General features: G+C 33.5%; 1 protein-coding gene across 1 annotated transcript in view; it reads left to right on the top strand.

Annotated features, from left to right (window-relative positions):
* Rnf111 (ring finger protein 111) overlaps window positions 1–26634 on the top strand; it is a 64921-nt gene that overhangs the window by 21892 nt on the left and 16395 nt on the right. Inside the window, exons 2-8 of the mRNA XM_048793240.1 lie at window positions 4082–4980; window positions 7794–7920; window positions 9586–9749; window positions 11269–11463; window positions 16974–17293; window positions 21911–22169; window positions 24062–24112. Of these exons, the coding sequence (XP_048649197.1) occupies window positions 4101–4980; window positions 7794–7920; window positions 9586–9749; window positions 11269–11463; window positions 16974–17293; window positions 21911–22169; window positions 24062–24112 (1996 nt within the window). The 5' untranslated portion in view covers window positions 4082–4100. The remainder of the gene's footprint in view (window positions 1–4081; window positions 4981–7793; window positions 7921–9585; window positions 9750–11268; window positions 11464–16973; window positions 17294–21910; window positions 22170–24061; window positions 24113–26634) is intronic.

Genomic DNA, 26634 nt, shown 5'->3' with positions numbered 1-26634 from the left:
CTTCATCTAGATATGAATGCTGGTAGTTTTAAAGCATTCAGGTAGTAGCAGAGGGAGTAGTGGCATCAGGCAATTGATTTAATATACTTAGGTTAAAAATGTTTTCACCTAATTATATGAAAAAAGATAAAGGTTAAACATATTGCTAGTTAATTTTCTGGTGATTTCTGAAACTTTTATGGAAAAATTGTCAAATCAACTATCCCTTTTTTAAAATCTTGTTTTTATAGTCAAGTAAAATAAATAATCAAATTTTTATTTAAACTTGAAACAAGTATTTAGCTGAGTGAAGTGGCATGTACCTGTCATCCCAAACTTATTTAGGATTGTTTGAGCCCAGGAGTTTAGGTCTCCCCTTCCCCCATAAAAGGGAGTGGGGGGACAAAATTTTACATTTATCGTTGGTGGTGAAAGGTCATACTAGTAATAGTGTATGCCAATTTATAAGTAGAATTCCTCAAAATTGTAGGAGTATTCTTAATGGATTCCTTCCTTTTGCCCACATAAGTTTATTTTAAATTTGGCAAATCCTAACTAATTTTCAGTCTTGAAAATTAGTAATTTTTAGCTTTCATGTATTTTTAGAACAAAGTTTACTAGGGAATAATTAGTTATTCGGGAGTAAATAATATGTGGATGGGATCAAATCAACACAAAAGAGGGACAGGTATTTTATGGTTTTATTATTAGAACTAATATTCGATTTGCTATATTTCATAATATTTGTCTCCTTATTCGTAACTTAAATCAGCCAGTAATTTTTTATAGAAATTAAAGACTCTAGGCTATGATTTTATTAAATAACAAATAGCCCAGGACATCTTCTATTGCTCCTTTGTTATTTTTGATGGCTTTTGAGTTTACAAATGCATTACTGGTATTTATTTTCATGAACTAACTTACATTTTCTCAGTTCAAAATAGAGCATAAATTTGTATTACCTTAGTGAGAACCTCTTAGTTAATGGGAATGTTAATTTTGCTATTAATGACTGAGTGACGTGGTAACTCAGAGAAAAATCACTGGTTTACAGACATACAGCACATCATACACCAACCACCCCTCCTTTTAACTACTCCTCAACCCTGCCTTGTTGGAAAGACCAAAACTGACCAAAGACCAGAGCAGAATTAATCATAAAGAGTTCATTGTTTTGTGCATAAAGTGATAGAAAGGAAATTGAGCTTAGTAAATTATGTTGTGAATCAACTCTTTGCAAATTCATTTATGGATCCGTGTTCTTAGACTTTATCTGTCCTTTTTGCAAATTTTCATTGCCTCTGAGGGTCTCCATTCCAAGACCTCGAGAGTGACTCAGTAATTAATGATGAAGAGTCTAAAATGGCCATTTTTTTCTTTAGCAAATAAAGACTATCACCTCAGAGATCCAACTTAGTAAAACTCCTGGGAGACTTGAACTTCTGGATGAATCCTAGATCTTTCCAAAAGATCATGACTCTTTTGTACCTGATGGGGTCCATATTATGGGATATGAAAGGATTCCTCTTGACTTTTTGACAACAGCTTATTGAGATTACTCTATTTCAGTATATTCATGAATTGAATAGTCACTACCACAATTTTAGTACATTGTCAGTTCATCAAGAAGAATCCTTATAGTTTTTGGTTATCACCCCCTATCTCCCTTCATCCTCAGTTTTAAGCAACCACTAATCTACTTTATAGCTCTCTATATAGCTCTATAGATTTGCCTATTCTGGACATTTCATATAAAAGGAATCTTACCCAGCATAGTCTTTTATGATTAGTTAACATAATGTTCTCCCATTAAAATGAACTATGTAAATGTTCATCCATGTTGTAACTTGGATCATTATTTTATTTCTTTAGATTACTAAGTTATAATTCTTTTAAAAAAATATTTATTTTTTAGTTTTAGATGGACACAATATATTTATTTTTTATTTTTATGTGGTGCCGAGGTTCGAATCTAGTGCCTCATGCATGCTAGGGGAGCACTCTACCACTGAGCCACAACCCCAGCCCCTCTGCCCACTTTTTTGGTACTAGGGATTGAACCCAAGGCTACTTAACCACAGAGGTACACCCACAGCAAACTAAATTATAATTCTTTGTATGGATTTGTTCATTCATCATTTGATGGAATTCATGGTGTTGCCACTTTTTGGCAGTTATGATTTTGTACTGTATCTTCTCATTTCTCTTGTTTGTAGGTCTAGGAGTAGATTTGCTGGGTCCTGTGATAATTCTTTAATCTTTTTTTTCCCCTTTGGTGCTGGAGATTGAAATCAGGTCCTTGTGCATGCTAAGCTAATGTACTACCACTGAACTACATCCCCAACTCTTAGTTTAGTCTTTTGAGGTACTGCCTAACTGGTTTCCAAAGTGTCTGCACCATTTTCCATTCTCATCAGCAATTTATGAGGATTGCAGTTCCTTTACATTTTTTCTGCCACATATATATGTTTTTTATTGTAGCCATGTGCCTTGTCATTGAGATTTGGGTTTTCTTGCCTTTGAGTGTGTTGATGATTCTTATCTTACAGTCTGCCTCCTGTAATTTGCTTAACTAAATGATCTTCAGCAACATAAGGCTCTAGTCCTTATCTAAAATTGAAATGCAATAGTTGTGCCCTATGGTCTATCAGAATTAAGATTCTTATTAGAGAATAAAGTAGCATGAAGAGAAGAACTATAGGAAAGATAACTGTTATTAATATTAGTTTATTATTTATAGCAATCTATCTAATGTTAGATTCAGATGTACAAAAATTAATACTTTTAAAAAATATAATACTTTTAGAATCACCTCTTAAAAAGTCATACCAAGAGAAAAACATGTTGTGTAAGCAGTCTTTTTTTTTTCTTTTTTTGGTACTGGGGATTGAATCCAGGGGGCTTAACCACTGAGCCACATCCCCAACCCTTTTTTATATTTTATTTAGAGACAGGTTCTCACTTAGTTGCTTAGGGCCTTGCTAAGTTGCTGAGGCTGGCTTTGAAACTCTCAACCCTCTTGCCTCAGCCTCTCAAGCTACTGGGATTATAGTTGTGCGCCACCATACTTGGCATAATCAGTCTTCTGAATTCTTTTTTATACTTTTTTAAAATTTAATTTTTAAAAATTGTGATGTTCTGATACGTGTATACATTACATAATGATTAAATAAGGTTAAACGTATCTCCTCAAACATTCATCATTTTTTATGGTGTAAATCTTCAAAATCTTTTCTAGCTTTTTGAAATATACATTACATTATCATTGTCTATAGTTACCTTGTGCATTAGCACAACCAGAACTCCTTATTCCTATCTAACTAAAACTGTACCCATTGATGATTAACCTCTCCCTATTCTTCCTTCCCCAGCTTCTGGTGACCAGTATTCTTCTCTCAACTTCTGTGAGAGAATCTTTTTTTGGATTCCACATATGAGTGAGATCATGAAGAACTTGTCCTTCTGTCTGGTTTATTCCACTTAACATAATGATCTCCTGTTTCATCTGTGTTGTCACAAGTGATGGAATTTCATTTTTTATGGCTGAATAATATTCCATGGTGCAAATATAACACATTTTCTTTAAGTATGCATTAGTTGATGGACACCTAGGTTGTTTCTGTTTCTTGGTTATCATGAATAGTGCTGCAGTAAACATAATAGTACAGATGTTTCTTTGACAAACCAATTTTGTTTCCTTTGGATTTATACCCAGTAGTGGAATTGCTGAATCATATGGTCCTGTTTTGAATTCTAATCCTTTTTTTCTACTTTTATTATGTAAGTTTTGAAGAAAGTATTTGATTATAACCAAATCATACAGTAAGATTAGTTTTTTTGTTAATACAACTTTTCCAAGTAGGCCAATGTTCTGTGATAGCTTCTGCATTTCTAAAAATGGGGGCCACAAGCAGAAGTATCACAGAAAAATGTTTTATAGGAACAGTAAAATGACTCGTGATGGCCATATTGAATCCTGATAAGGAAAAGACAATTCTGCCGTATTATAAGGGATGTTCTTAATGGAATTCAAGAACTCTTCAAATAAGTAGTGTGATAAAACCTGTTAAAAGTCTTTAAAATATCTTATTGTTTCTTCTAGGCCTACCTTAAAGTTTCCCATGTCTCAATGGACTCCTGAATATAACAAGCTTTATACCTTAAAAGTGGATATGAAGAGTGAGATTCCTTCTGATGCACCAAAGACACAGGAGAGTCTGAAAGGGGTCCTTCTACATCCAGAGCCCATTGGGGCAGCCAAAAGTTTTCCTGCAGAAGTTGAGATGATTAATAGTAAAGTGGGGAATGAATTCTCTCACTTGTGTGATGATTCGCAAAAACAAGAGAAGGACAGGAATGGTAACCAGCAAGAACAAGAAAAAAGTGTTGTTGTGAGAAAAAAACGCAAAAGCCAGCAGGCTGGCCCTTCATATATGCAGAATTGTGTGAAAGAGAATCAGGGAATATTAGGATTGAGGCAACACCTAGAAACACCAAGTGATGAAGATAATGATTCCTCCTTCAGTGATTGTCTTTCTTCTCCTTCATCTAGTCTGCATTTTGGAGACTCTGATACTGTGACTTCAGATGAGGATAAAGAAGTCTCTGTAAGACATTCCCAGACCATTTTGAGTGCTAAAAGTAGAAGTCATAGTGCACGTTCCCAAAAGTGGCCTCGAACTGAGACAGAATCTGTGTCGGGATTGTTAATGAAAAGACCTTGTTTTCATAGCAGTTCATTAAGGAGACTTCCATGCAGAAAGAGATTTGTAAAAAATAATTCCTCACAGAGGACACAGAAACAAAAAGAGAGGATATTAATGCAGAGGAAAAAACGAGAAGTGTTAGCCCGAAGAAAATATGCATTACTACCCAGTTCTAGTAGTTCCAGTGAGAATGACCTCAGCAGTGAATCCTCTTCCAGCTCTTCAACTGAAGGAGAGGAGGATTTGTTTGTTTCTGCTAGTGAAAACCACCAAAACAATCCAGCTGCTCCCTCAGGTAAGAATGTTTTGGTAAAACATGAAAAGTATTGCATTGTATTTATACTTATTTTCTTGGTTTTATGACTTAGGGTTTTGACTTACAGCTTTTATCATCTTTAAAGAGAATATAAAGTTCTATTGACTTATTTTTAAAACCACATAAATTACCAACTATAATATTATCTAATTCCAAGAAAAAAATAAAAAATATTTCTATGACAAAAATAAAATCAGAATTGGTTGCTTTTTTCTTTTTAGATTAATTACTTATACCATTTTGGATAGAATTAGATTATATTTTAGGTGAGTTGTTGATTTATGGTACTAATATTTTTTCCCTGTAGTACTTTAGTATGTTTAACTTATGTGAATATTTTTCCAGATACTGTATGATGGATTTTTTTCTCATTTAATCATGCAACAACTTTAGTCACTAAAAAAGACTGCTTAATAGTTCTTTTAAGTACATTGTTTTTATTATCCATTGTCACTTTGTCATGTCAAGCCGAAAAATACTTTGAAGTTTTTGGTAGCTTATTTAAATATCAGGACTTAATAAACTTTTGATTATGACAGTGCTCAGCAAAGCAGATGATGGAGGAATAGCACTTGCATATGTGCTTTCATGCACATTTCATATCAATAGATATTATATTTAAGTGCACTAAGAATGCGCAGATAATTCTGAAGTATAAGTATTTTTCATGTATACAGACCATCCCAATAGAATGCATCATTTCTGTACTTGTAATTTAAAGAGTTGTATTGGAATGAATATTAAAGAGCTAAGTCTTCACTGAGGGAACTAGATTAATTTCTTTTGAATTTAGGGAATAAGGGAATTGGGTCATAGGGAGAGCTTTTCAAAGGACCAGGAATACGTTTTCTAAGACTGATGCAAAGCTGTCCCAGTTTTTGCCTGATGTTCTGTTTGTCAGGGTCAAAGCCTATTAGTCTACTATCCATATGTGCCATTTTCCTTCTCTTGTCTCTCTCTCCTTCCATATGAGTATCTTCCTTTTTCATTTTTGTTTTTCTATTTTTTTCCAGAACCCTAAAATCCGTAACCTTGTTCTTATTTGGCCATATTTAGTTCATTTTTTTTTTTTAAAAAACTATTTGAATATTTGTTTTAAGAAGACTTCATTGAGATCACTTGTAACTGGGAGAAATGTATAGCAATTGCTTCTTGAGGTCTCTTGAGAAAGAGGGAGGTGAAAAAAAGGACTTGTCTTGCTTAATTGTCACATTTTTTTCATATGGTCAGGATCCGAAGACTCTAGTGTTAGGGGAGGGAGCGTTAGAGCCCAGTTTCTTGAAATTAGTGAGGCAGAGTGGTTGATAATTGGAATAGAAGTTTCTAAGGAGCTGATATTTGTAGAGGAGTGAGAATATAGTAAATGAAGGTCTGTTTCTGGGAAGGAAAGGGTTTTTATATTCTTAAGTATCAAGTTTAGTGCAAATGTAATGCATTTTAAAATCTTTTTTAATACTTATTATAGCATTTAAAAATCATGTTTCTTGGTAGAATTAAAGTATTTCAATTACATTATTTTTATTTATGTTTTGGTTTTTGGGAATTGAACTCAGAGGCACTTAACTACTGAGCTACATCTAGGCCCTTAAATGTTTATTTCTGGAAACATAAATCTAAAAAGTTTAAATGAAGTACCCTTGATGTTTTCTGATTTCTGGACAAGTATTTTGTTTTGAATCAGCTTTTTTTTTTTTTAAATAAAGATTTAATAATAGCATTCACATGGTGTGGAATTTTAAAGTACTGAGAAAATAAGATGTAAAACTTATCTCCTTTTCAAAGGGTCCAGTCTTTATTATCCAGAAGTAATCTGTGTTGGCAGTTTCTCATTTCCCTCAGAAAACGTGGAAACATATGCAAGGATAAGTGAATATTGTAGGTCTTTCAGCATGTGAAATTATCCATACAAAGGGAACTATGCAACCATTAAAAGCTGTTCACAAAATGACACATACTATGTAATTCTATTATGTGGCATCTAATGTAGTCATATTCTCAGAAACAGTAGAATGATGATGGTGCTATGGGGGGGATGGGTGGGCATAATGGGTATAGCTTCAGATTGGCATGATGAAAAGGTACTAGAGATGTTTCATAACATTTCAAATATACTTAATGTTGCTAAACTTAAAAATGGTTAAAATTGTTAAAAAATAAAAGTTGTGTATTTTCTTACTGGATTTTTCACAAATCTGAAAGGATTATCACCTGATGATTTTTTTAAAAAAACATCCTCTGTTACCTGATAATACAAATGTCTTGATAAGAATGTTCCCACAATAAGAATATTAAGAGTAGAAAACAAATTCACCCACTTTAAAGTGTATATTTCTGATTTGCAAGCACAAACTCTATGTCATGTATAATATCCTGAATGTTAAGCCCTATTAAGAAACTGAAGCTTCTTCAATAATTCTAAAGACTTGCCCAGGCACACAGTAAGCAATATTTGTAATTCAGACCTAATTCCAATTCAGAGCTCATATTCTTTACATATATTAAATACAGTACTGTAACTACTCAACATGTAGGTGCTAGTTAACTATCAAAAGTATCTTTTTGCAGCCAGTTGCTTTTGTTTCTGCTCCTTGCATTTGTAGTCATGCTTAAAATTTCTGAAGTCATAGCAGAAATTGTCTCTTCTTTTGAGTATCTATCCAAAATAAATTACTATACAATTCTCCTTTCATCATGAATTTCATAGTCTTCAGGTAAAAATGAAAATTTCTGCCTTGTTAATTAGTTAACAAATGGATGTTCTTTAAATATTTTGTTTGTTTGTTTGTTTTTAGGAAGTATTGATGAAGATGTTGTGGTGATAGAAGCTTCCTTCACTCCCCAGGTCACTGCCAATGAAGAAATTAATGTTACCTCAACTGACAGTGAAGTGGAGATTGTAACAGTTGGAGAAAGCTATAGGTGAGATTTTAATTCCTAGCTGTATGTTTGAAGTTATCAAAATGATTACTTAAACTTGATTATTAAACTTACTATTTAAACTTGTGCTACAGATAATTTTTTTCTTAGAGACCTAATTTAAGCATGCTTATACTAGATCAGTTGTTTTCAAACCAGGCTGTGTTTGACTCACCTGGGAAAATTATAAAATAAAGATATATTGTTGCCTACACCTTGTCTAGACCAACAGAGCTAGAATTTCGTGCTCAGAATTTTTTAAAGTAAGCAGTGAGAGCCTAAGAGTCATTGCTGTAGGTAACCAATAATTTTACTTAATCCTTTATAAAATTTGATTTATTTTATGATAAAGAGAAGTAGTGAATTCCTTTGAAATTTAAATGTGAATAATATACAAATATTGGAGATGGACTAATTTTTTTTTAACTTTTGTGGTATTGGGGATTGATTCATTTTAAAATTTGAACTCAAATTTTTAACTCCTGGGCTGTATAGTTTTTAAGGGCATTTTTCATCCCAGTTTGAAGTTTGGGGTTGTTTCCTGGGTATGCAAACTCGCCACCCTTGATGACATTGTATGTTAATGGAGTTGGTTCAACTTTTCCATACATGCTGATCAAATGCTTGTATCAGTTTTACATTCAATTTGGGCAGGAGACAAAAAACAAACTGCATAAGCACCTGTGTTCTATTGGCCCCACCTTTCTAAAAGCAATTTATTTTTTCTTCTGGGCCTTAGGATTGCATCATCTACATACTATACATGTATACATTCAGTCTAGAATCATAGTCAATCCTTTAAAATATCTGTGTACCTATAAGTAATTAAGAAGAATACTGTACCATATAATTAAAAGGTGAAAAACAAAAAAGGTTTAGGGTTTGTGATCGGATGCTTTATAAGGATAAAGCAGCTCAGACAAGTGATGCTCTTATGGCTATCAAACTATAAACTAGCTACACAGTGTCTTTACTTATGCTAACCCCAGGATATCTCTCTGGTGTCAGTTGTATTCTCTTAGGACAATATCAGAAGCTTAGCTTCGTTTAGGGTTACCAAAATTGTGTTTTACAAACCCAGCCTGGTCTAAACATACAAGATATTGTGGACATAAGTGTGTATTTTTTAAAAATTCTTTATGGTAAGTAATTTTGAGTTAACTATAAAATGTAAATAGTTAATTATAATCAAGGTGAATAGTCAATAATAATAGTTGAAGAGAGCAATGTTCTTAAAACAGAATCCTGTATATTATACTATTGGTCCAACATAGTATTTCTTTTTCTTTTTTTCCCTACCCTGGTATTGGGGATTGAAGCACAGTGCTTCATCCCTAGCCCTTGTTATTATTATTATTTTTTTAAAATTTTGAGACAGGGTCTGCCTAAACTGCTGAGGCTGCCTCAGCCTCCTGAGTAGCTGTGATTACAGGTGTGTGCCTGGCTCTAACATAGCATTTTTTACTTTTTTTTGGTCTATTGGTGATGTATTCATTCAGCAAAGTTTATTAGAGTGCCAGGCATTATCCTAGTCATAATTTTTTGTTCTATTTCCATTATTACTTTTGAGAATTCTTGCATTAAGAACTTGTTTTTTCAAAAGAAGTGATTTCTGGGGTGACTAAATTTAATTCTTTATTTATTAATTTAATATTGATGTCATTTAAGGTCTCGTTCAACCCTTGGACACTCCAGATCTCATTGGAGCCAAGGTTCAAGTTCTCATACAGGTCGACCACAGGAGCCACGGAACCGCAGTAGGATTTCTACTGTTATACAGCCCTTGAGGCAGAATGCTGCAGAAGTTGTAGACCTTACTGTTGATGAAGATGGTAAGTTGGAATAGTAACTGTAGAATTATGAAGAATTATGAATTGTTTTTGAGTGGGAATATTGGGCACTGAATATCAGGGGCTTTCCTCCTGAGCTATGTCCCCAGCTCTTTACTTTTAATTTTGAGATAAAGTTTTTCTGAGTTACTGCTTAGGCAGGCCTTGCTGAGTTGCTGAAGCTGGCCTTGAATTTATGATCCTCCTGCCTTAGCCTCCCAAATTGATGGGATTACCACCATGCCTGGCAAAATGAAATATCTTAATTTTTTGGCTTTATCACTGAGACACATCCCAGCAACGCCCCCACTTCTTTTTAATTACCTTTTTTTTTAAATGTGGTGCCAGGGATTGAACCCACTGTCTCATGCATGCTAGGCAAGCACTCTATCATTGAGCCACAACCCTGACCCATCCCCAGCGCTTTTTAATTTTTTATTTTCAGACAGGGTCTTGCTAAGTTGCTCAGGGCCTCACTAAGTTACTAAGGCTGGCTTTGAACTTGCGATCCTCCTGCCTTGGCCTTTCAAGATGCTAGGATTATAAGTTCATGCCACTGTGCCTGGCTCAAAATGAAATAAGCAACCATTTTATATTTATGTTTGAAATTTAATTCATTTGTATTTTAAGTTTTATTAAAAAGTCTTCATGAATATTAATATTAGTAAAGATTTTAATTTACCTTTTATCTGTGTGTTTTTTTTACATTTATAAAAACTTGAAAATATAAACAGGCATGGAAAATAAGATTAAAATAGATATAAAAACCCATAGCTAATGTTATTAAGGGATTATGTATGTTAAAGCATTATATGAAGGGTATTATATGTGTGATCTCAGGTCATCCTAACATTTCTAAAAGGAAGAAAATTCTATTACTTTTCTAGTTTTACAGATGAGGAAGTGGAGACTAGTAAAAATAAATTATCTACAGTCATACTGTGGTGGTGAAATCAGAATTGCTGTCCAAACTGTCTGATCTTGGAATTTACTGCGCCAGGGGAAGTGCAATTTTTGTTTTGACAGCCTATGATCAAGTGTACAGGCATGGCAGAAGAACTCTTTGTTTTTCATTTACTCTTTTCTTGTTTGTGACAGATGAGAGAACTTAGTAGTTATCTAAAAACCTTTTCGATAATCTAAATGCATGTGTGTTACAGTTTTTAAATGCAATAATATTTTACTCAGTTTGATCTTGTGGTTTAGCTTTCTGAATTTTTAAAAATATTTTTTAGTTGTCATAGACTTTTATTTTATTTATTTTTATGCGGTGCTGAGAATCGAACCCAGTGCTTTGCACATGCTAGTCTATCACTGAGCTACCACCCCAGCCCCTATGAATGTTTTCTTTATGAAAGCTTTTTCTACATAAAATGGTTTTTTAAAAATATATTCCAAGAGAGTTTATGTTTTTAACCTGTTTTACTTTAGTAATTAACAAAAAGATATTAGCATGGATTAAAATATAACCATTACTAATCTGTTGCAAAATGTTAAGTAGACAAAAAATTTTATTTTATAGAACCTACTGTAGTACCAACCACTTCTGCAAGAATGGAGTCACAAACTACTAGTGCTTCCATTAACAATTCAAATCCATCTACCTCTGAGCAGGCCTCTGATACTACATCAGCTGTCACCAGTAGTCAGCCTTCCACAGTATCAGAGACTTCAACTACTCTTACAAGCAATAGTGCAACTGGTACTTCTATAGTAGGTATGTAAAAAAAAGTGTGTGATGGCCTGGTGGGGGAGGACTTTTGTCGTTTTATTTTTGTTAGGGAAAACATTGTTTTAAATTTAAGTTTTTAGCTATATTAGCAAGTACATGTTATATATCCTTTTCTTTTAGTACTGGGATTTGAACCTAGGAGCACTTTATCACTGAGCTACATCTTTAGCATATTCTTAATATTTTAATAAACTTTCATATGTGAGCAAAATAGTATTTATTAGAATTAGACTATGATTTCATATTTGAATTTGTGTACTGTATGTGACCAAAGTATTATAGCATAACTAAATGAGCTTAGGGAAAAGTAAATGACTGATACCCAAACACATGAATGAGCAACAAAAGAAAACTAGGTAAATTGAACTTCATCAGAATTTAAAAAATTTGATCCATCAAAGGACTATCAAGTTTGTGAAAAACATTGTATTGAATGCAAGAAAAATACTTGCAAATCATATCTGAAGAAGGATTCTAATACCCAGAATATGTAAAGAACTGTGAAAATTAAACAAAAACTATCTAGTTTAAAAATGGGCAAAAGACTTGAGTAGATATTTTTTCCAAAGAATCACATGTAAAATGTTTACCATCGCTAGTTATTAGTGAAATACAAATCAAAACTATAGTGAGATATCACTTAACACCTACTAGGGTGACTGTAATGTAAAAACTAGAATAACCAGAGCTGGTATGATGCAGAGAAATTGGAACCCTTGCAAAATGCGTCTAAAGAATACAAATGGCATAGCCGCTGAAGAAAACACTTGGGCAGTTCCTCAAAAAGTTTAACATAGCAGTCAGGCATGGTGGTGCCCGCCTGTAAAACCAGCGTCAGCAAATCAGCGAGACCCTGTCTCAAAAAAACAGACTGGTGATGTCTCTAGTAGTTAAGAACCCCTGGGTTCAATCCCTGGTAACAAAACACAACACAACAAAACAAAAAGTAAACAAAAACAAAAACAACATAGCCTGGTGCAATGGTTCATGTTTGTAATGCTACTTGCTTGTAATTCCAACTATAAAGAAGGCTAAAGCAGGAAGATCATAGGTTGGAGGTCAGCTCAGGCAACTGAGTCAGACCCTCTCTCCATAGATAGATAGACGAATTGCAGATATAGCTCAAGAATATAGAGCACCCCTGGTTCAACCCCCAGAAACAAATAGAGATAACATATGACTCATCAATTTCACTCCAAGATATACACTCAAAATAATTGAAAATGAGGGTGGAAGTTTTAGTATTTTGATGATGCCCATTTTCTCTCTCTTGTTGTTTTGGCATTGTATCTAAGAATCTGTTATCTAAGTAGAATGAATTGGACATAGCTTTCCTGTGTTCATGTATGAATACACAACCAGTGTACAACCACATTGTGTACAACCACAAGAATGGAAAGTTATACTCCACGTATGTATGATATGTCAAAATATACTCAACTGTCAAGTATGTCTACAAAGAACAGATTTAAAAAAAAGAGTTCTTTGTTAAAAACAACAACAGAAAAAACTATGGCAATGAAGACTGGAGTGGGGGTTATTTAGACAGAAATATGGCTTGAGAAGGAGAATGAGAAACTTCCCAGGTACTAAAAAAATTTTATATTTTGATCTAAATATTTGTGTGCTTAATATTTGTTCCTACTGTGTGTGTATATATCCATATGTATGCTTACCTTAACTTTATTTATATATTTATTTTTAGAAAGTTTTCTCATTTTTTTAAAATATCTTTTTTAGTTGTCAGTGGACCTTTATTTTTATTTATATGAGGTGCTGAGAATTGAACTCAGGGCCTCACACATGCTAGGCACGTGCTCTACCACTGAGCCACAACCCTAGCCCCCGTACCTTAACTTTTTTTTTTTTTTTAAATATTTTTTTAGTTGTTGATGGGCCTTTATTTTATTTATTTATATTTGGTGCTGAGAATCGAATGCAGTGTCTCACACATGCTAGGCAAACGCTCTACCACTGAGCTACAACCCCAGCCCCCTTCTTTTAGTCTTTACTTTTAACTTTACCCTAAGTTCCCTTGGAGGACGACCTTCACCCTACTTTATTTTTGAGGGATTATCTTAATGTTTGAACAGNAAAAAAAAAAAAAAAAAAAAAAAAAAAAAGACAGCAACAACAAAAAACTTGATACAGCTGTAAATGCAATAAACAAAATTAAATAAATAAAAAAAAGATAAATGATTGTCTAATCCAAGGTCACAAAGATTTATTCCTTTGTTTTGTTTTGCTGCTGGGTTTTGAACCCAGGGCCTTTTACATGCTAAGTATACACTCTTATCATTGAGAGCTATACTACCCCTGAAGAGTTTTATAATTTTATGTCTATTGCAAGTTATTTCTTGATTTTCACTTAGAGTTATATTTTTAGCCCTCTTTATCAGATGTTTAACTGAACCTCAAGGTAACACTCTCTTTTGGACAATAGTATAGAGATAGGAACTTGTTAGCTGCTTATTAAGAGAGACAACATAGGGCTGGGGTTGTGGCTCAGTGGTAGAGCGCTTGCCTAGCATGCATGAGGCATTGAGTTTGATCCCCAGTACCACTTAAAAAATCTAAATAAGCAAAATAAAGTTATTGTGTCCATTTACATACATATATATAAAAGAGGGTCAACATAGACCCTGTAGCAATTCAGATTGACTGAATCACCATTTGTTGATGAAACTACCTTATGATTTATATGATTTCTCTTCTTTTAATAATATCTCATTTAATTTTATGCTATTCTTATAACTTGCATTCAGCAAGTTGGAAAATTACTTGTGGCTGGATTAGGAAAGTACTCCTTTCTCTGAAAAACTAATAGCAGAATTTAGATTTCCTAGGGGTATCTTTTAAATACTCTGAAAAGAAAAATGGAGGCAGAAATGAAAATGGGCTTTTATTTCTTTTATTGAGTATATATTCTTTCCCTCAGTACTTCGATGTTATTTTACATGTTATCATTTAATCCTTTAAAATTTCTTGGTATTGGCATTACTCTTCTCATTTTACAAATGAACAAATCTAGAAATTTGAATACCTTGATGGAGGACAGTGATCTCCGAGAAAGGATTTGAACTTTTCTCATTCATTCTGTCTCCTGGTAGTTTTATGTAACTTTATTCTTATCTACTTTTTATGTCACATAGACCCAACTTTATTTCAAAATAGTCCCAAAGCTTTCATTTACATATGTCTTAATTTATTTCAAGATCTCTGTTTATTTACAACTCACATTTAATTTCTTAGGTAATAATTTCTCTACCTAAGTTCTAAATAAATGACTTTTTTTTTTTTTTGAAAAAAATTTTTAAATTGGATTTTTTTTTTTTTAAGTTGTTGATGTTTGTTTATATGTGGTGCTGAGAATTGAACCCAGTGCCTCACACATGCTAGGCAAGTGCTCTGCCACTGAGCCAGAACTATAGCCCCGGAATGACCCTTTCTTGATATTGCTCCATGCTGATGACTCTTTGAGATAGACTTGTTCATGTTGTATTTTTACATCAGGACAGCATTGTCCCAAGCCAGATTGGTAGGCTGCATAAACCTGGTACAAGTCAATATAGGTTGTCAGACTACATTAAATATACTCAATACAGCTTTCTTTGTTTCCTTCCAATACCATATGCATCAGTTTAACTATTTTCTCCTAAAACTTGCCTTCTCCCACTTTTTACATATTTTCAACTTTGAATCACTTATGCCATTAACCAAAGTCCTAAATGATTCCCATAAAAACGTCCAAGCAGAGAGGTGCCTCTATCAATTTATAGTATCTAGTCTTGGACTTTCAGTGGTAAATATTTCTTGATCAGTTCCCTTTCCTTCCCCTCAGTGGCTTTTCCAAAACTCTCTTCTTTTTCTCAAGGCTTTCATCCTCCAGGAAGAAAGAAATAAAAAATGAAGGTTATCAAACATGAACTATGCAACTTCCAATTCCTCCATAATAATTTTTGTATATCTATACCTATTCTTTCCTAACTCCTGGTCTACTAACTCCTTTCTTGGTCCTTCTTTTAGCTGTGCTCTCTCTTAGCCCTTCTCTTGTCATTGCTTTAACAATTATATTCTCTGTGTCTTTAACATCTTCACTGGTTCTGTTTTTATTGCATGTAAAGGTATACTTGTATAAAGTCTGCGTGCATTTAAAGTGGATTTTCTTTACCAAAACTCTTTGCTTTGTGCTTCTGACTCCTTTCTGAATGAACAAACATGGTCTTTAAATTCTGGTAATAATCTCTGTTTCATATTCATTTCTTCTCAGTTGTGTTCTCATCCCTTTTTTTCATTGGCCCATCTCATAACTGCAGGTGTTTTTACAAACTATCACCAACATGCTGATGTGATGATCCTCCATTTGTCACTGTGTTTTAAATTTTCATATCTAACTACCTCTTGAATATCACCTTGGACCATAGTGCACTCATCTCAGACTCATCTGGCTCAAAACTGCTCATTTTCTGACCTCTGCATGTACTTTTTGAATTATGCATGTGTAGGTTTATTTTCATTTGTATAACAAATATTTACATATTATGTTATCAGGCATTGCTCTAAGCATTGGGAATAAAGCATAAATTTTTGTCTTATTAGAGCTTACATTCTAGTGAATGATATTTTTTGCAACATTCCTCTATGCTATGCTAGAACCCAGTACATCTTTACAACTGGTTGATTTATATTTTAAATTTTTTCCATGCTTGATAATGAGCTCCTTACAGGCCAAAGAGCAAGTCTTTTTCTCCTTGCCAAAGTTGAATCCTAGGAGGCAGAGCTTTTAAGCCCAGTCTTCATTTTGAAGCCATACTGTTAATCATTTTACCCCTTAAATACATGTTTAGCCTTAGAATTAGTACCCAAGTCCACTTGACTCCATGCAGTTACCTCCACCATTTGACACTAGTTTTCTAGATTATTATAAGACACACACTAATATCATTTTTTTTTATACTGTTAGTCTTCTATTGGTTCTAACTTTATAGGCCAAAAGGAAAGGAAAGAATGTTGGCAGTTAATAAGACTCAGCCAGATTTTGGGTTCTGGTTTACTGTCTGGAGACATTTTAAGTACATAGAAGTATGTATTACGTGAGAATGATGTGGTTTTAGGTATTCCTGGGATTCAGAAGATTCTTTGCTTTGTAGCATTTAATGGAAGAATTCACATGATATTTTGGAATTTTTGCAATGCAATTTTATTGGTAACTAATAATTCACTATGACCTAGAAAAAAATGATCTATTGCCAGATTTATACATCATGGTAAATTGTAAATATGAATCTTCTCAAGAATTTATAGACATTTAGGAAAATCCCAGTGAATCCCATTGCTCAAAATTATATCAAGTATATATTAAGAATGTGGCACAATAGCATTCTTATTTATAAAGATTTAATTTACCAAATATTTGTTAATTATGTATACATAGTACTTATTTTTACACAGTGATATTTAGTGATTCAATTATTCTTTGCATTTTCTGTTTCAAGATGACTCGAGGAGAACTACATCTAGTGCTGTAACAGAAACTGGCCCTCCTGCAATGCCAAGGTTACCTTCCTGCTGTCCTCAGCATTCACCATGTGGAGGGTCATCACAGAATCACCATGCATTAGGACATCCGCACACAAGTTGTTTTCAGCAGCATGGTCATCATTTTCAGCATCATCACCACCACCACCACACTCCCCATCCTGCTGTCCCAGTTTCTCCTTCTTTTAGTGATCCTACTTGCCCTGTGGAAAGACCTCCACAAGTACAAGCACCCTGTGGAGCAAATAGTAGTTCTGGTACCAGCTACCATGACCAGGTATGGAATCTGATGAATTAATCTTTCTTTCCTCTCCCTCCTTTCTTCTCTTTTATATAGCATGATGCCTTCAACAGGAGGTAGAAAAATCCCCTAATGATAACTTTTGCATGCAGAAATGGTCTAATTTAGTGGTCTGTGAAATACTTTAAAGTTTAATTTTTTTATTGTGATCTAAATTGTTGAACATAATTGAGGGGAATAAGAAAATGGAAAATTAGAAGTGATAATGTAAAAATCACTTTTTAAATTGTGAAATGTTTAAAAAATATTTTTTTAGTTACCAATGCACCTTTATTTGTATTTATTTATTTATATGTGGTGCTGAGAATTGAACCCAGTGCCCCACATGTGCTAGGCAAGCACTGTACCACTCACCTACAACCCCAGCCTGCCTGAAATGATTTTTGATATTTTTAGAGTATAAGTAAAACATCTTTGGCATTTTATTTCAAATAAAGTGTTGAGATATAATGTCCCTAATTAATGAGAAATTGGAAAAGTCTTAAGTTTTTTTTTTTTTTTTGTACCTCCTAGAGCTCACTATAACTTCCAAGCAACTAGAAATAAACAACTTTCTCGGGTGCAAACATGTAGCAAAGTTTCTCAGAAGCAGATGAGGTTCTTAGTTTTAGAGAACTCAAATATGTCCCTAGCAAAAAATTATAACTAAGTCAATTTGTTGATATTATTAGTTGAGTGCTTAAAACGTCAAATGATATTAAATTAGTATTGATGGTCACATGAGTAAATGAAGCCAGGTATTATATTGCTACTTTAGCTTTTGCTGGGTTATTTCTGTATAATCGTTTTATAAATTGTGGGTATTATATGCTATGAAAAAACAAAAGATGTAATTTTAGGGAATAGTTGTAACTTCGACATGTAATATGGTGGGAAAAAAGTCAAAAAGAAAATTCAGAGCAATTGCTTTTCTGTATACTGAGCCTTTCTTACCATACCTGATTCATCTCTTTAAATTTTGATGGCTGTTTTGGTTCTGACCAATTAAAAATAATTAAGAAGGAGGTTGTTCCCTTAAATGAAGCTACCTTCAGTTATGAGGAGGAAATTTGGAAGTGTTTAGCAGAAAATATGATTGAGATGTTAGATTTTTTTTTTTTTTTTAAAAGAGAGAGCAGGAGAGAGAGAGAGAATTTTTCAATATTTTCAGTTTTCGGTGGACACAACATCTCCATTTTTATTTTATGTGGTGCTGAGGATCGAACCCAGCACCCCGTGCATGCCAGGCAAGCGTGTTACCGCTTGAGCCACATCCCCAGCCCCTATGTTAGATGTTTTTGGTTGTGGTTACAGTTTAAGTATTAACTAATAATCTGGACTGTTCCATCCTTGGATATGTGACTGGTAGCATCAGGAAAAACTTCAGTGAACTGAATGAAGGGGTCTGTTGAAAAGTAAAGCTTACTTTTACTAGAAAATTGGGTTCAAAGAAGTTTTTATAAGAATTGCAGAAAAATTATTCAAACATGGGTATACTAGTTTCTCCTGCATTTGTTAAAGAACTTTTAAAAGATGAGTCTGTCACAGAATTTTCTGTTGTTCAATTAATAAATAATAGAGTCGGTTTGAGAGATCAGTTGCATACAAAATGTTTTCTTTCAGCATGAGATAATTATTATGGGTAGAATCTCTTTCAGTTCTGTTTAATAGATGTAACCTATCTGGCCATCTCTAAATAGAGGTTAGATGGACTGCAAATAAAGCTTGAGAAGAATTAGCAGGATCCCAGTTATTCAGTGGATATAATGGGTATTATGGTAAACAGAGTGAGATTTTGAAGATAACCAGTTTGAAAGCTCAAAATATATATAGGAAAGCTTCTGAAATTAGCCATGTCCTCATGAGATTTAACTTCATATAGTATCCAGTTGAAGCTTAGTTAAGAAATAGAAGAAGCTAACAGGCAATCTGAGGATTTGTGATTGTGTAGATGTCTTATGACTGTGCCAGATTATGGTCAGGCAACGAAAATTTAGGCTGTGACTCTATTGAGAGAATTTACTACTCTCTTACATATGTCTTTCTCTTTTGAGCAATAATTGGTATGATACATCCTTTATAATCAGTGTAAAGTAATATTTCCCATCTCTGAACCCATCTTGTGTACCCTCTTTTTCTTTCTAGAATAAGAATTGTGAAGAAGAGGATTCTCACTATTGTTTTTTTCCTTCTTTTAGTCTTTTTTAAAAAATATTTATTTTTAGTTTTAGGTGGACACAATATCTTTATTTTATTTTTATGTGTTGTTAAGGATCGAACCCAGCACTCCACGCATGCCAGGCGAGTGCGCTACCGCTTGAGCCACATCCCCAGCCCCCTTCTTTTAGTCTTTACTTTTAACTTTACCCTAAGTTCCCTTGGAGGACGACCTTCACCCTACTTTATTTTTGAGGGATTATCTTAATGTTTGAACAGAGATTAAGACAAGCTCTTGGTGACACAATATTCGTCATTTTCTTAGGATGATAATATTCCATTTCATTTGCCAATTTTAATCTAAGTAGTAGGGCAGTAGGTAAAAGATGTAAGTCATAAACAAATTCAGTGTCACACAATATTATTCTTAAACCCTATTTACCTGAATTGAGGACATAAATTGCATTTGCCAACTCATTGGTAAATACAGTGAGTCAGACATTTACTTAATAGACTGTGTGCACATAATATGGAGGAGAGAGTCTTTTCTTTTTCTCCTTCATACAGCTCCTGCTTGCACCTTCACTCCCCCTTCCCTTTTAGCATTTTTGTTTTTGTTGTCCTTTATTCTGGAGCCCTTTTAAAGTGAAAAGACCTTTATCATTCCTCTGAGGACTGTTGGGTGACCTCGGCCTCTGACTGATCATTACCCTAGCTTTTATCTCTAGTACCTCAGCTTCCAGTATTTTTTTTTTTTTTAATTTTTTATTGTTGGTTGTTCAAAACATTACAAATTTCTTGACATATCATATTCCACACTTTGATTCAAGTGGGTTATGAACTCCCACCTTCACCCCATACACAGATTGCAGAATCACATCAGTTACACATCCATTGATTTACATATTGCCATACTAGTGTCTGTTGTGCTCCGCTGCCTTTCCCATCCTCCACCCTCCCCCTCAGCTTCCAGTATTGAACAGTTCATATATAATTCATATGTAACATTGAATCTTTATTTATTTTAATATTGTTTTTAGTTCTAGATGGACACAATACCTTTATTTTATTTATTTATTTTTATGTAGTGCTGAGGATGGAACCCAGTGCCTCACACATGCAAGATGAGCACTCTACCACTGAGCCACAAATCCGGTCCTGAATCTTTATTTCTTTTGATCACATTTTGAAAACCACAGCAATACTAAACCTAAGAGTAGGCATATATTTAAAAATACAAAGAAACAATTGTTTTTTTAATAATCTTCTTTAGATTAAGGTTAAAAGTGTAATAATTGGGATTAAAAATTTTAATGCATACATATTTGTACATATTTATGGCATGTACTACAATAATTTTGATAAATGTATACAGTGTGAAATGATCAAATCAAGATAATAAGCATTTCCATTTCTTGAAACATTCATTTGTACTTGTTGGGAATCTATAGATTCTTCTATTTTCTATTTTGAAGTATAACTTAGATTGTTATAGACTAGAATTATTTGTGTATTTCCAAGTGCTTTTTTGGGAAAAAACTTATAGTGATTAATGAAGATGGGTTCTGTACTATGGTTTCATTTTCCAATTTAGTAATCAAGACTTTCCCACAAAATTATACTCCTGATAAAAAGAAGAACTGGTTTAATTTTATTTTAATTAATTAATTAATTAATTGTTATTTTTTGTGGTATTGGGGATGAAACCCAGGGATACTTTACCACTAGCTACATCCCCAGCCCTTTTTATTTTGAGAGGAGTGCTAAATTGCCCAGGCTGGTTTTGAACCTGTGATCCTCCTGCCTCAGCCTCCCAAGTAGCTGGGATTACAGGTGTGCACCATCATACCTAGCTAATTTATAATTGTTTGTCAAGTGAGGCAAAGCTAATTCATGATTTAGCCTGGATAATCTTATGCCCTTTGTTTCTTTGGGGTAATGTAGATTTGTTTGTACTATTAATAGTTTCAGTTGAATAAGCTTGCAATCAGACAGTTTATAAACTTGGGACATATGAGCTTTTAATCTAGTACCTTAATGTTTTTAATGAAAGGATATGTTTTCTAAAGATATGTTTTCTAAATTACTGGTCAGAATGTGAAGGTAAAGGAGAATATATAAATAAGATTTTTAAAGTTTCTCTTTTTCTAAGATGTGGCTAATGTAAGAGAAATAGATCTTAAAATAATATGCTAAACTTTTGTTCATCTTGTAATTTTATGCTTGATTTTTAAAACTTGATTTTAGATTTTGGGTATAAACCCACTATTTGCACAGTCCGAGTTGTGCTGTATTTTTCTTGGTGTTCAGTAGGTCCTTACACTTAGAATTACCATTTTCAAATAAATTCAAAGATTTTATTTTTCTAGGTTGTTTTAGGAGTACTTTTATAATATAACATGAAATAATGTTTTGACAAAACTTTAGAAAGATAAAATGTAGTTCCTCTTTATATAGCAGGCATTGCCAGTAGACCTGAGCAACAGTGGTATCAGAAGTCATGGAAGTGGTGGTTTTCACGGAGCATCTGCATTTGACCCCTGCTGCCCTGTTTCTTCTTCCCGAGCTGCAATCTTTGGCCATCAGGCTGCTGCTGCTGCCCCAAGTCAGCCATTATCAATAGATGGTTATGGATCAAGCATGGTTGCACAGCCCCAGCCCCAGCCCCCTCCACAACCCTCTCTCTCATCATGTCGACATTATATGCCACCTCCTTGTAAGTATAAATTTAGTGGGCAAAGAACCTAGAGGCATATAAAGGAAGCATTGTACACTCCTCTGTGAAATAATCTTTCATCTGTCATAAATCCTAATTTATAATTTTAAATATTTATTTGACTTAAGAGTGGGGTGTTATTTTTCCCATTTTAATAATTCTGAAACTTAAGGTACATTGAATGACAACCTTAGATTCTTATAAAGGAAGTTTTAATGAGTTTAGATTTATTCTATAGGAGCAACTGAAGAAATGTGAAAGTTAGGTAGTATTTCTAGGCACTATAAAGTACAAAAAAAATTCTCAATGGTTAGCTAAGGCATATGAGAGAATTCCTTGACAGAGTGCTTTGCCATTTGGGAAAGGGTTTTTTGGGAAAAAAAAAAAAATTGTAGGTGTAGATGGACAATATGCCTTTATTTTATTTATTTTTCTGTTCGAACCCAGTGCTTCACACATACTAGGCAAGCACTTGGCCACTGAGCTACAGTCCCAGCCCCTGCCCCTGAGAAAGGGTTGTTTGGTGTAGGCAATTAAAACAGAACTGGGCACAGCTTTTCTATAGAAATTGAAGTCTATTAGATATCTTAAGAAATTATAAATAACCTTAGGCTATTTAATATTTTGTTATATCATAAGCTAAATAGTCAAATGTAAGCTTAATAAATACTTTGATAAATGAACCAAGAAGTAGACAAGAAAATTTGTCTTTTGTTCTAATTATATTGCCAGCGATAATTTTTCAATTATGTATATTTTTGAATTTCTTCTTCCACTCCAATAACTTTAAAGATCTGTAGACACAGCTGGAATCAGCCCAGAATTTATACAGTGAAACTGTTGATATATTTATTTACCTCTTCTTAAAATATAAAGTGTAAGTTGGAAAATAGGTTTAGAAACAGTGCAAAGCATTGACCAATGGGCAAATTCTGTGTATGAACACTGGTGTGATAATACAGGTGCTGTTTTGTAATAATTATTCATCTTTAATTGGATGAATATATTTTTACATATACACATATAGTCCTCTTTTATTAAGAATGTTATATGTGTGATTTCCTTTTTCTCCCTCTAAAAAATGATAACACTGAAGCAATATATAAATACATTCCTTTTTAAATGTCTCCATAAAAAATAAATATTTCAGACTTAAGCTTTTTTTTTAACTTTTAAAGTAACTTGTATACATCCTAAAAAGTTCAAATATTGCAGAATGTTGTAAAATGACAAATGACCTTTCTCCCTACCTCACGAATTTTTGTTTTTTAGAGGTAGCAACCTTTATAGCTTACAAAAATTCCAGAAATTTTTCTTTGTAAATATGAGTATACATGTCTCTTCTAACAAAAACCTCACAGAACCATATCAAGCACATTATTCTGCTTTTTTTATTTTTAAATTTAACAGTATGTCTTGGATATATTCCATATTAGCACCTAAAAAGCAGGCTTAGCTGAGTGTGGATGGCACATGTTTATAATTCCAGCAACTTGGGAGGTTGAGATAGGAGGATCACAAATTCGAGGCCAGCCTCAGCAGCTTAGCAACTAGGCCCTAAGCAACTTAGTGAAACCTAGTCTCAAAGTAAAAAAATAAAAATGGCTGGGGATGTGATTCAGTGTTAAGTGCTCCTGAGTTCAATCCCCCGTACCCCCACCCCCAAAATAATAATTGAGCTCACTGGTATTCGTTCTTTTTTCATCCCCTTTCCCTTATTGTTTTTTTTTTTAAATATCCTCATAATATTTTACCATGTATTAAATCAGTCCTCTGTTAATGGATATTTAAATTGTTTGTAGTTGTTCGTCTATAGGATTAACTTCTAGGAATGAGATTGATGTGTCAAAGAAATACACTTTCAAATAAGTATTGTTAAATTTCTCTTCAAGGGGTCATCCCAGTTTATAGTCCTCATTGGGGATCTGTGAATGAGGGTGAAGGTAGAAATTTGAATTGTATTCCCTTTTGTTAGGGACAATTGACTGATAACCCTCTAGAGTTCTTTTCCTAAGTTTATTTTTACATATACACATATATTCCTCTCCCCATATTTCCTTTCCTAAACCTTTCCAATATGCTTTAATTCTTGTGTGAAACAACATATAGTTCATTTAAATTAAACTGGGGTAGACAGTGAGGTTTTAGAGAACTAGCTTTAAAATTAAATAAATCTGAGCTGACCTTGCAGCTCCTCTGTTTCTTCACATTGATAAAACAGGAATCATTCTAATTGGCTATGACTTGTGAAGCTTTGACCCAAGTGAAAAGTTCTCTATTTCAGAAGTACATTTACATTCATACCAGTAGTACTAGTGTCATAAGAAAATGTTTTCTTGCTTTTGAAAAATGTATGATCTTGATGAAGTGATAAAGCTACTGTCCTTGAAATGGTATCTTTTAAAGTTTTGAATCTTATTAAGGTGAACTGAGAAGATATATTAATAAGACTACTTATTATTCATCATTAAGTGATTAGTGTGTGCTGTAAAGTTGTAAGAATTTAGTGACTATAATGTTGGAACAGATCATAATAATGCATCTGCAAGTGACATGATGAACTTTTATGAACAATATCAAGACCATTTAAAAAAATTTATGTGTAATTGACAATTGTATACTTTATTCAGTTTTTATTTTTATTTTTTAAAGAGAGAGAGACAAGAGAGAATTTTTTAATATTTATTTTTTAGTTTTCGGCGGACACAACATCTTTGTTTGTATGTGGTGCTGAGGATCGAACCCGGGCCGCACGCATGCCAGGCGAGCACGCTATCGCTTGAGCCACATCCCCAGCCCTTATTCAGTTTTTAAAAAACTAGCAAGAGCCTTCACAAAATTGAAAGGGAAGAAAAGTGGTCAGTGAGAATACAGAATGTGTCAATTCTCTACTGGTTAGCAGTCTGTTTTGTTTAAATGAAAAGTGAATTAAAATGTTGACTGGAGTTAAATAAATCTATTCAATCTGAATCAAAACTTTAAGTTTGTGCAATATTTATGAATATTGTGTCTTGTTTATTATGATTATAGAGATAGAAAAGTTCATTTGAAGTTAAGTTGGAAAAAATGCTGTGAATTTAATAAAGCAATGACTTCTATTTTTATGATTATAGTTATTGAGCATTGTGCCTTCCTGAAGAGAAAAGCATTGATTTGAAAACATAATTTTTAGAAAATTGGTTTAAAAATTAGCCTTACAAGTTGGATTGAAATTAATGAAAAATTTCTTTTATAAATACATGCTAACAAGGCTTCCTTTGAAAATATGGTTGAGTTATGGTTACCTAACTTTTGCCTCTGCTGAGTGAAATAGAAGCATTAAAAATTTAAGAAAACCCTTTTGTATAAAATTAGAAAATTGCCATCCCTCTGTATCAGACTATCAAGAATGTTTCCCAGTGAGATCCAACAAACATTTTTTTTTTAACATGTCACATAGTTGGAGATCTCTTAAGTTAAAAGAGATGACTATTTCTCAGAAATCTTTTAATAGTCTCTGAAAATATAAAGATTTGGAATGAAGAAATGAGAGGAACTATCTATTTTTTTAAAAAAAGTTTTTAATCAGTGCTATATAGTTATACATACAAGTGGAATTATTGTGATATATTTATATATGCACATCACATAGTTTGGTCAGTTTCATTCATATGTTTCTCCCCTTTCCCATTCCTCTCCTCCCCTATCAATTTCCTTTATGTACTCCACTGTACTTCCTTCTATTTTTCATGAAACCTTCTTGTGTCTCCTTACCCCCATTTTTAAATTCCTTATTTCTCTCTAGCTTCTCCATATGAAAGAGAAAGAACATTCTGCTCTTAACTTTCTGAGTCTGGCTTATGTCACTCAGCATGATGTTCTTTAGTTCCATTTATTTACCAGCAAGTGACATTGCATTCTTACGGCCAAGTAAAACTCCATTGTGTATATATATCACATTTTCTTAATCTGTTCATTTATTGAGGGATTCCTAGGCTGGTTCCATAAATTGGTTGTTGGGAATTGTACTGCTTTAAACATTGGTATGCATGTATCCCTATCATATGCTGATTTTAATCCTTTTGGAGAAATAATGAGGAGTGGGATAGCTGGGTCATATGGTGTGGGTACATACTAGTTTCTAAAGTGGTTGTATTAATTTGTAGTCCCAGCCACAATGCATGAATTTAGCTTTTCCCCAACATCCTTAGGAACCATTGTATTTAAGATGTAACTTCCATAGCAGTTTCCTGGCAAATAGCCCCCTCCATCTTAATATAGAGCTCAGGAAAAATGACATGGAGTGGCATGGGACAGGGAAATATAGGAGTAGCAATTAAAGAATTCTTTTTATAGATATACCCAAGAGTTTTTAGGTTCTTCTCTGCATCACCCTATAACCAATAACTCATGTATTTTTATAAAATAACAGTTGTTAAAATTTGTTTTTATTTGTGGGTTTTATGGTTTCCTCCTTCCCTCCCTC

This window comes from Marmota marmota, unplaced genomic scaffold (genome assembly GCF_001458135.2).
Source record: "Marmota marmota marmota unplaced genomic scaffold, marMar, whole genome shotgun sequence".
NCBI lineage: Eukaryota > Metazoa > Chordata > Mammalia > Rodentia > Sciuridae > Marmota > Marmota marmota.
This window is presented reverse-complemented; position numbering and strand designations above follow the sequence as displayed.